Source organism: Gymnoscopelus microlampas (assembly GCF_963454915.1).
Source record: "Gymnoscopelus microlampas genome assembly, chromosome: 23".
NCBI classification, from domain to species: Eukaryota; Metazoa; Chordata; class Actinopteri; order Myctophiformes; family Myctophidae; genus Gymnoscopelus; species Gymnoscopelus microlampas.
The window spans coordinates 7158997-7171347 of NC_139960.1; the positions used below are offsets into that span (position 1 = coordinate 7158997).

General features: G+C 40.6%; 1 protein-coding gene across 1 annotated transcript in view; it reads left to right on the top strand.

Moving 5' to 3' along the window:
* The window catches only part of grm8a (glutamate receptor, metabotropic 8a), a gene marked incomplete at its 3' end in the record, with an annotated part of 340950 nt that overhangs the window by 278314 nt on the left and 50285 nt on the right, over positions 1–12351 (top strand). The window contains exon 7 of the mRNA XM_084049615.1: positions 830–969. Coding sequence (XP_083905741.1) covers positions 830–969 — 140 coding nt within the window. The remainder of the gene's footprint in view (positions 1–829; positions 970–12351) is intronic.

Here is a 12351-nt window from a genome sequence, read left to right on the forward strand (position 1 = left end):
TACTTCTTGTTACTATTTGATGTCTTTGTTATGTTTAAAGAAGTTCACTACCAGCCTTAAATAATAACAATAATAATACACTTTATTTGTATAGCACCTTGCATGACATGAAATGCAGCTCAAAGTGCTTTACAGAGCAAATGAGAACCAGATATTAAAAAGAAATGTCCTATTTCCCTTTCTAACGACTTGACCTCGACCTAAAGGAAAAACAGGATGTCCCAAGGAAAGGTGTGAAGAAGAATTCTTAATGAGGAAGGAATCCAAGCCTCTCCCTGAATCCTTGGACTTCTACAAAGCTCCCCATGGCTTCATAGCATTTCATTTACTAATGACATCCATTCAGCCATATATCACCCACTTAAGCCCTATTTTATATTTTGTCGTATGAAGGTGTTGTGCAACAAATGAGCAAATGGCCGATCTGCAAGCTTGTAGATTGGCTATTTGCATCCCTTTAACATTTTTGAAACTTTTTTTGAAATGTATTTTATTTTTATTGAAAAAACAGATGATTGAAATGTTTGAAAATGTATAATATCACCAGATGTAGCCTACTATGTATATTACCTGAAGAGTAGACCATCTTTCTACCTATGCTTTGAATGTCCTTCTTTGTTTCATGTTCCAGGAAGCTCAATAGTCCACATTGAATTAATAAGCCTGAGGGGTGGAGCATCTTTGTAACTTTTCAACCACTTAAATCCCAGCAACCATATGCTGGGAGAAACTTTTGCAAAAACAGAAAATACAGAGAAAATACAATAGTATAGAGCCCTGGTGGAAGTATAGGGTTTAAGTGATTGAACACCTTTATTTTGCTTTCCAGGAAGTGCGGGCACGCCTGTGGTGTTCAACGAGAACGGAGACGCTCCGGGGAGGTACGACATCTTCCAGTACCAGATCACCAACAGATCTACTACAGAGTACCGCGTTATTGGGACTTGGACCAACCGATTGCACCTGAATGTGAGTGCTTTGGCACGCACACACACACACACACACACGCACACACACACACACACACACACACACACACACACACACACGCAAACACAAGGACTGTTGGCAGGCACATATTTCACACCAAAGTACCAAGAACTCAAGAGATAAATATTTGAAAAGTGCATTCTGGAAAACAATCAGAGCGCTAGAAATTCAAAACAAGAAAAAGATCAAGAGAGTGACATGAAAACACATGAAAGGAGCAGGGGAAAACAGTCAGATGACAAGATGGGATGGAAATGAATGGCAGTTACTGTATATTAATGAAGGGAGACTGGCTGGTAAACAGCATTAAACAGCATTCTAATGAGACGCCACTGATCATCCTGGGAGATGTGGCTGGTATGTGTGTGTGTTTGCAAACATGCTGTATTTGAACGTACAGTATGCATGTGTTCTGTATGTGTGTGTGTGTGTGTGTATTCATTAACCACTTCCACCCTACAGTATACTGGATACTGTAGTTGACTGGTACCACAGGGGTCTTTGGCCCCCTCCTTTTTTCCTTTCCGTTCATTTGGTCAATCCACTTGAACCCCAGCATCCATATTCTGGGGGGTAACATTAGCCAAACATAGCCGCTCACAATGCTTGCGACGCGTTGTGAGCTTGTAGAGTGGCTATTTTTAGTAAAGAGATTTGGTGTGGAGCAATGGGTTCTTAAACCTTTTAGCTCAAGACCCAAAAGAGAAATTAGACGTTTACCCGGGACCCAATCTAGTGAACATAGCAGATCTACAAGCTCACAGCGCGGTGCGAAGCTTATATATTTGCTATTTTCACTACTTCTTAAACTTTGATTTTATTTTACGAAAATTCTAAAAAATATATATATATATTTATGAAAAATAAATAATAAATACACAATTAGAATAGTTTTACAATTGTTTTCAATAGATGAAAAGTTGAGATTTTTATGTTTAAACCTTTTTGAATCTTTTGAAATAATGTATATAACGCAAAAAAAATTGTATTTTACCCGCGTTGTGACCCATAAAAATTGTTTGGGAAATAGTGGTGTAGACAGTCCAATTACAGAGACAACTCAGGTCCAGGTAATTAAGCCTATAGGGATTAAGTAGTTAAGACACAACGTTTATATAATCCAACAGAATGTGAAGTTGAAGTGTCCGGCTCTCAGAAACAAAAAGTAGAAGTCCTGGGCCCATATGTGCTATACAAAGACTGTGTGTGCATAACAATGATGCCGAGCAACTTTTACACAAAGTCCACTGTAGGTAAGGTATTTATGAAAAGGAACCTTGACGTGAGAAAGTGAGTATGACTCTGCAATATAGGCGCTGTCATGGAATTCTAACTTTTGAGACGATTTAAACATTTGACACCTGCAGTATTGGTTTTGATGCAATTTACATGTGCAGTGAGTCAACACAGTGACAGTTCTCTCCCTACTGGAGGAGCAAGCAGTGTTTTATACATAATAAATATATACTGTACTGTATAAGTACATGTTTTCAGATACCACCAGAACCACAAATCCAGCTGTGTGTGGTGTCTTCTGGACTAGAGAGAGAGAGAGAGAGAGAGAGAGAGAGAGAGAGAGAGAGAGAGAGAGAGAGAGAGAGAGAGAGAGAGAGAGAGAGAGAGAGAGAGAGAGAGAGAGAGAGAGAGAGAGAGAGAGAGAGAGAGAGAGAGAGAGAGAGAGAGAGAGAGAGAGAGAGAGAGAGAGAGAGAGAGAGAGAGGAGAGAGTATATGTGGTGTATAATGGTAAGCATTAAATATGTGTTATACAAATACATATGTATATATTATTCAACAGTGTACACAGATATTCAAGGAGAGTGGGATGATATGTGTAGAAAGAATTACAAATGTTATGTTTTGTTTGCTATTTTTAGTCTCAGTGTAATAGCTTGTTTATGTTTGAATCCAAGTTCTCAGTGACAGAAACATTTATGCGTTTCAAACTGGCATAGTTTATTTTCCCCCACAGTCATTATCAATTACCCGGGCTGAGCAATTTCTCAAAGAATTTGAACTGATCGCCGCTTCTTCTTGAGGGAGGGTAGAATGAGATGAGGCCTGTATACGGCAGATGCCTATCCCCTGTTTCTTTAGTGTGAGGCAGCTTGATGTACAAGTACGTATCCTGGACATGACGAGAGTATGTCGCAGGGACTTACCAAGCCCCCAGAACCACGTCGCCTGGTGGTCAAATATGGGATTGCAATACTTCCGCATTTAAAACGCCACTGCACATGTTTCTACCGTTTGAAACCCTTCTGCATTTGGGCACAAAAATGTGGTGCTTAAATCAAGAAAAATGCGGAAGAAGAGTGTTTTTCCGGGTGTTTCAAACGCTGGTGAGTAACTTTCATTGAAATGAATAGCTGGGGACGGGGTAGTCCGTCCTATAACTCTATTACCCCTAATCCAACCTTTGCTGCTACATGTTAAGCAGGGAGGCACTGGTTCAGAGTCTTTGATATGACCCAGACTGGGGATTCAAACCCTGACCTCTCAGCCTCAGGGCAGATACTCTAACCACAAGGCCACTGAGCTGGTGCCAGCAGAGGTGATTTGGGCATATATAATTTGAATATTTGCCCAACCCCCCCTCCACGCAACTCCAGCTGGGAGGAGGCCATGGGGCAAACCGTAGCTTTGGTGGAGGGACTATATCTCCACGCTGGCCTGGGAATGCACTCACTGGTGCTCAACTTGTGGGCCGGGAGGATATATTGCAAATAATTGGCAAAAACACTATGGTTTCTATGAAGAAGTGATACCAATAAATAAGAACTTAAAGTATACTACAGTACGTTGATCCATGGTGGAACACAATCAATTGATTGATCGTTAAAATAAACACGCTCCGAAAATGTACACGGCCCACCCATCTGACCACTTAACCCATTCAATACGGGAACGCATCTGTGTCACTTTGGATTTCTTTGGCTATGCAAAAATGAGCTTGTAGATCTGCTATTTTTGAAAAGAATCGTGACAATGTGTGCAAATCTTTGAATATATATATATTCTTAAAGCCAACATTTGTAACTCAAATCTTTGCTTGTGGGGGTTCCCAGGAACAACATATTTTACAAATGTTCGCTGAAAATATATATTCAGTTTGGTGCCTTGCATGGTTACCTCCGCCATTGGTGTGTGAAATGGGTGAATGTAATGCACATTGTGGATGAAGGTGCTGTATAAATACCATTTTTATTTCACCATTTTAATGTACCATAAACGCTCTAATAGCAGTCAGGGCCTTTATTTACCTCATACAGAGAGAATCAGACCTTAATTGGAGTCAGGCTATTATCAGAGCCAGTAAAGAAAAGTAATGTCTGCACACAGTTTAATGTTGTCCGTGATTTATTGGTCCCTATTTCACCTTCGGCCAAATATTGTTTGTTTGAATAGAGGCTAATAAAGCACACAGCATTATACAGTGTGTGGACATTAGCTTTCTTTACTTTGAGTTTTTCTTTTTTTTTTGCTCCAGTACCGGTTGTATTAAGAATTGTGGGAATATGTGCCTACAGTATCCCAACTCTTTTCATCTATTTATCTTTTTGTAAGTAAGCTCTTGTTTTAATATTATTATATCATATGATTTAGTAATGGTAAATTAAGATAAGTATGGGTGCAAGACCTTTGTTGTTGTCAGAATTAAGGAATGCATAACTCATAGGAAAGAGGCACAGGAAGTTATGGGCTTATTTAGCTACTGTACTAGACCATAGATCTTCAACAGGAGGACCGGGACCCCTAAGGGGTCCTCAGAGTTACCACAGACAAATCTTTGTCGATCTACAAACAAGCTCAGATGTGAGCACCGTTGCACCTTTTTTGCCCTATTTTTATTCCCTCTACACCAAATCTCAAACAAAGCGATCTACACTACATGCTCACAATGCATTACTGAATGTTCGCCACAGAATGGGAATGTTGGGTGTTATGTGGTTTAGGGAAATCAATTTGAACCATTTCCTCTTTAACCAGTTGTTTGATTTGATCGTTATACTAATTATTATTATTATTATTATTATTTTATTTGTTTTAATTATTATTATTTATTATTATTATTACTATATTATATATACGCTAACAATTGTAAATAGACTGCAGAACATGGAGGCACACTGTTGCATTGTCTGATTAAGGACATTGAGCGAAGCTGTGACATATTGGGTCATAGGAAGCATTGACATTTGGTTTATAGCTATTATAAGGTCACTTTCAAGTCCTATTGTGCAAGCACTAGTTTGACTGCAGGTCACGGGTCCATGATATGCATGCTGTAGAAACGCACGCGCGCACACACGCACGCACGCACGCACGCACGCACGCACGCACGCACGCACGCACGCACGCACGCACGCACGCACGCACGCACACACACAATATCAAATTTGTCGCGCCTTCTCCCTCTGACACAGACACAAAATGCCACCCTTTCTCTTGTAATCGGTTTCTCACTTCAATGCATACAGGATTTCATTCCTTTCATGCTCTCTCTCTCTCTTTCCTCTTCAGCTTCAATACAATGCACGTGCACACACACACACACACACACACACACACACACACACACACACACACACACACACACACACACACACACACACACACACACACACACACACACACACACACACACACACACACACCTCAGGCAGTGTGTAGTGCATAGTGTGAGTATCCACTCTGGAGTTGATTAGTCAGACCACATGACAGATGAGGACACTTAATACATGCATAATGACTTACTCATTGTCTGTGTATCTGTCTGAGAGAGAGAGAGAGAGAGAGAGAGAGAGAGAGAGAGAGAGAGAGAGAGAGAGAGAGAGAGAGAGAGAGAGAGAGAGAGAGAGAGAGAGAGAGAGAGAGAGAGAGAGAGAGAGAGAGAGAGACTCTCTGTGTGAACTCAATGATCCGTACCTTTTTTAAATGAAATACTTGACTAGCACAACTGTTTTTGAATAGAAAGCAACATACAATTGAATAAAGCGATATTTTGAACACAATGGTATCAAAACTGGATTCACTTGAATGTTATGGCCACAGTTTAAAACAAATCGGCTTTCAGTCCATGTCTTATTTGTTTGTTATATTGTTCATCATTCATGCGTAGCATCTGCATCAGCTATCTTTTAGAGTTTTCATAGCAGAATAGTGTAACGGCAAAGGGGTTGCCGAAGCAAAAATGCCATAATGAATCACTGGATAAACGTTATACTTCTGAGATCCAGTTTTCATCTAGTTAGTTAAGTTTAAACTATGGGCATTAAAAGACCACTTCACCCATTTTCAACCTATCTTGGTCCTCACTAATGCTCATTATAATATGGTACCATTTTTATCCACTTGGTACTGTATATGTCTCATAGGAGGACACTTTAGAAACCTGCCTACCAGTGATGACATTTTTTTTTAATTATTATTATTATTAACGTGAGATCAATGGCTTCTGTTATAGCATGCTTTCCAGGAATAGAAAGCCTGCATGTTATACTGGCTTGGATTACCCATCACTGGTAAACAGTTTTCAAAGAAAAAATGATATTTGAATTTTCTTTTTTACATAATGTATATAGGCTATATTTTAATATTAAAGGAGACACACCATGAATTTCCCTTTTTTTTGGGGGGGGGGGGGTATTTTTTGGGCTCCCCAGTGTCTCTTGTACCCCAAAAAATATTTTTTTTTCAGTCATTTATTCAGTCATTCATTCTCATTTCAGAGATTTTCAGAATGGGCGTGTCTGAACAGGCCATCTCAGAATGGCAATATTTGCTTACATCACGAAACATTCTGCCCATGTATTTTGACAGAATTGCTCAGTAGCACCCCTCTGCCCAACAGGACGTTTTGGTATTGCATCTGAAAGTGCTTTATAAGCCTGAGAGAATTGACTTGGGATGAGTATATCTGAGTGTTGATTTAGGCTCAAACCTTTTGAAAATGGTTTGAGGGACATACACCATATGATATTAAATATCAAATATTTTTTTTTAAATTCATGGTGTGTCTCCTTTAACATATTTAGTGCCAGAGTTTTTTATAAACAGGGTACATCCAGTGCCAGCGCTTCTTACCGCGTACGCTGATCTGTTTAGAGCTGTAGACGCCACGACGAGGACGCGGATGTAAACAAAGGGTGCGTGCGCGATGGTCGAGGGTCCCGACTATCGACTGGTCGAAAATTGCTCGTTTTCACCACTGTAAAAAGTCTCCAGATCCTATCATTGGAGTGGACGGGAGGTACGTTTTTTGGACTGGATTCACATCTGTCCATTCCATTTTACAGGGTCCGTGGATCATTCCTAAGTTGCGTTAGAGCGCCCCATGTGGAGAAAACATAAAAAATAAAACAACTTGAATTTGAATTATGTCACTCAATGTGTTAATGTTATATTATCATTCAAATATTAGTGTTTTGCCAATTATTCGAGGGCCCACTTGCAATATCCCCCACAGCTTGAGAACCGCTGTTCTATATAGAAACGCCTGCCTCTATTCACATAGCCTCGGAAACCTACTATTCACATGACAAGCCTAGCTCAACCCCACAGATCCAAGATGGCAAGGCAAGGCAGTTGTATCCCTGTCCAATTTGGTATTAAATAGGTCTAAAAAGTCCTTAAATTGTAACTTTAGAAATGTGCAGATAACGATACCCTATATACACTTATACTGTATGTTGGTTTGTTTACTGTCGAGTGAGAAAACAGCTTATCATCTGGGACCCCCCCCCCCAAAATAATTTGGGGATCCCCCTGGGGGTCCCAACCCCCAGTTTGGGAACCACCTCTTTAGACTTTTTAACACCGTGCCCATGGAAATGGGAACTGCGGGTCACGTAGGGACAGAACACGGAAGAAAGACTTCTCCAGTGGATCATTAGAACACTTGTTTAAACATTTTATGCCTGTGATCCAGTCTGCCACTCGTCCCCCACCGCGCGCACCTCAACACGCATGTGACAAATAAAACCTCTTACATCTTCAGCCTTGATGCTCGTCGTCTCTCATAAATGTATTAACCCATTAAGACCTGAGGCCGATTCGACAGATGCCGTCTAAATCAGTGGTTCTCAAACTTTTTTCGTGCTGAGGACCCCCAAATGTATGTATTTTCACCTGAACAGAGTTTGTGCCAGGGACCCCCAGAAGAGAAGATTTGTGTTTTAAAAAAAGTTCAAAGTGACGCGCTGTGAGCTTGTAGATCTGTTATTTTTGAGAACTACTCTTCTAAATCCTTTAGAGCAGGGGTCTTCAACAGGGGGTCCTCAGAGTTACTACAGGGCGTCCGCCAAATCTTTGTGTGATATGATTTTTTTTTCTACCTTAACCACTTGAACCCTAACATCCCTTCTCTGAGGAGAACTTTAGCCAAAAATAGCAGATCTACAAGCTCACAACGCCTCGCGCTGCGAGGCGTTGAGAGCTTGTAGATCGGCTATTTTTGGCAAAGAGGCTATAGGTGTAAGAGGGGAAAAATAGCAGACTAAGTAAAAAAAAAACTTGAAACTCTAAAACACAATTTTATACAATATAGAGTAGGGGGTCCCTGCTTCATCTCTCTCTCAGCTACGGGGTCCTTGGCCTGAAAACGTTGAAGACCCCTGCTTTAGAGTTTTCTGAAAAACGCATGTTGCTACATGCCTATATATAGCTCAAATCTAAAATGACACAGGTGCTTTTCCGGTTTTAACGGGTTAACGAGCCCTTTTGGCTTTTCAAGTGATTCGGTGACAAAACCGCACCGAGGACATACTAGGTGACAAGACTGACACTCCTCTCCAGTGAGGGATCATGATTTAATGATCAGCCACGCGTTCAACTTTTGATGCCACCCGCTCCCAATTTGGGACCCCTGACACGTCTGCGCGACAGCTGTGACCTAGTTTGGGTTCTCTACTGATTTAAAACCTACTGTAGCAACCAAGCCAAATAATGGAGGGGGGGGGGGAGAGAGAGAGAGAGACAGACAGACAGACAGATAGACAGACAGACAGACAGACAGACAGACAGACAGACAGACAGACTATACTGGGTTATGCATGACCAGACATCAAAGTAGAGACTGGAGGGTGTTTCTTTTTTATTAATGTTTTTATTTTATTTATCTTATTCCAAAGGAATCTGCCCCGAGGGGACAAAGAATCTTTCCTCTTTGAAATTAAAATAATATCCTTGTTATTGCACCGTTGTTCCTTTTTAAGAGCATTGAAAAGGGGGCCAATGCGTTTCAGCGTTCATTGGGGACTTTGGGACAGCTGTTAATGAAGACACTTTTTTGGGGTAAATGTTTTAAAAGGGGGGAGACTGTGGGGCGTCTTGTCTTTATTGAGACAGAAGAGATGAGGGGAGGGTTAATAGGAGAGCTGGAGACATGGACCCCGTCCTCTGGGACACCAGAGGTTCTTTGGGGTCCAGGTACCAGTAAATTATTGTCTGGCATGAGCTACTTTTATTGAAAAAGTGAACAATGGCCCTGAACTGTGTGTGTGTGTGTGTGTGTGTGTGTGTGTGTGTGTGTGTGTGTGTGTGTGTGTGTGTGTGTGTGTGTGTGTGTGTGTGTGTGTGTGTGTGTGTGTGTGTGTGTGTGTGTGTGTGTGTGTGTGTGTGTGTGTGTGTGTGTGTGTGAGATTGAGAGGAAACAGTTCCCTGGGTCGCAAATCCCAAGTATTACTTTCTGGATTTTGCAATTAATTTGTATTGGAGCATTCATTCATAGAAAGTAACACTAACTGCTTTGCAGGGTTCAAAGCAACAGAAACTATAAAGCCACTATAAGGCAATAAAACAATAATTTACAATGTCATAACAGCTTAAATTCTCTATACTACAAACAAACCATTAACCCTTCACCCTGTGTACAGTACACGCCTCGGTTGGAATCAAGAGGGAGACCCAGTGGTCCTGTGTGTCCTGTTCTAGTTTGAACTCTCCTAGTCTGGAATGAATAGTCAGACAACTATTCCACAGTCTGTGAATGCTACGTAGAGTCTGGAACTACGCCTCCCGCTATAGCCGAGAAAGGAAGCTCTGTATGTCATTTCCGTTAAGGAAAACATTCATAAAAATATCTTTAAAATATGTTTTTAAAATGTCATTTCTGCTAATCAGCAGTGGTGTAAAGTAACTAAGTACATTAGCTCGAGTGCTGTACTTAAAGGTAGGGTAAGTGATTTTCTTTGGTTAAAATAAGTGTTAAATAGCTCTATATTCTGATAGTAGGCCTACTCATTGCTATAGAGTGTTTGTTCAGTAAAAGGAGTCTCCTTGTCTCTCCAGCTCTTTATAAAACAGAAAATGCATTTTTGTTTCAGTTTCAGTTTCATTTTCAATTTTATCCAATCAGGATAGGGAACTCAATCAGGATATAGATTAAACAAGTGAAATTGGAAGTGATGACACTAAGAAATTAGCAGGCAAAATTGGAACTGGAACACTATAAAAATGAAGCTTAAAAATTGGTACTTTCTCCTGATTGGCTGAGATTTTGACACCTACCGGAAAATGTATTTCCTGTTTATTAAAGAGCTGGAGAGACGGGGAGACTCCTGTTACTGAACAAACACTCTATAGCAATGATTACTATCAGAATGTAGTGCTTTAACCTTTTAACAAAATACTTTTTGTTTTAACCAAAAAATATCACTTACCCTACCTTTAAGTAACATTAGAGTATTTCCAATCGTCTATACTTTTACTGTACTTCTCCTCCACTACATCTCAGAGGCAAGTATTGGACTTTTACTCCACTACAATTATTTGAGAACTTTAGTTACTATTTACTTTCCAGATATAAATATTAAAGGTTAATTAACCACTTGAGCCCTATTTTATACCTAGGCTATTTGAAAATAGCCAATCTACAAGCTCACAACGCAGAGCATCGCGATGCGTTGTGAGCTTGTAGATCTGCTATTTTCAAACATTTTAGTACTTTTACTTTTGGTACTTTAAGTACATTTTGATACCAATACTTTTGTACTGTTACTCAAGTACATTTTTAATTCCGGACTTTTAGTAACAAAGTACTTCTACATTGCAGTATTGATACTTTTACTTAAGTAAAACATTTGAGTACTTTTTCCACCACTGCTGATCAGCGAGCTATGTATGCTATGAATAATGTGATTTACAGTAGGACAAATTGACGTTTTCAGCACTTCCGTGCTCCAGACTGTACGACGGAAGCGTTTGAAAACTGTGTGAGGCAACAGTCTGGCTCGGGAGACTAGTACTCTCCTAATTAAAACATTACATACACACTATCACAACCGAAAGACCAGTCAACAGACACAACGCTACAGAGAACCTACAATAAATACCAACTACAATTAACCCAACACCAGCGGCGCTGCTGTTGAATGCATATGGGAAGCACTGGTTGCATTTGGACTATGGGGATCTTGACTGTTTGTGTGATATTGTTGCATAGTATGGATGAAATGAGTCAAATAGATGATTTTACTTTGTTAAAATAAGTGTTAAATAGCTCTATATTGTGATAGTACTCATAGCTATAGAGTGTTTTTTTTTTCAGTAACATCGGTCTCCCCTTCTCTCCAGCTCTTTTTTCAGGTCAGGATGCCTGTTACGACCCACCGGGTCTAGGGTAGTAGGAACGCAACAAAGGCAAGGTGGTTCAAGCCAAACTTAAGCTTTTATTCACAGCAATCTTAGAATGGCATACAATCAAGTGTAAAAGGTAATGAAATAACAGTGCTACCAGTGCTGTCGAGTGAACAGGGCGCGGACAGGAACCAAAGCAAAGAAACAAACAACAAACAAAAGGTCACTTTCCTAAACACTTGAATAACCCCCAACTCTTACTTCCTAACCTAGTAATAACCAATAATAAAGAAAACCTAACTAGCTGACTACCCTATTCTTACTTAACAAACATAAATACAAAGTGAATGGATCCTGCCCTCTACCTGGGGCTAAACAGTGGAATACTAATAAATACCTACAATACTACCTGCCCTGTATCATCTCTCACATGACGCACTTACTTAAGCAGCAAAGGTTTACAATAGGATTTAGACTGGATACAATGCTCTGTATGTTAAGGCTGTAGCTAAACTACTCCGTTGGGCACGCTGTCACTAGACTGTCGCACATGGAGTGTCTCTGGACTGACAGCGGCCCAGAATGGAGACATTGAATTGCTTTTGAAGAATGGAGGGTTGATGACGCGGAGCCGTGGAGTGGTATGCGCCAATAGAGACGCGTTGTTGCAGAGTGCAGAGCTTGAGCCTGAAGCGCTCCCCACCAATCCTGGAGAAGGAGTCGCTTCCCGAATCTGCATAGGATCAGACGAAGAACGAGGACGAGGACAAGACGGGCGCGCGCAC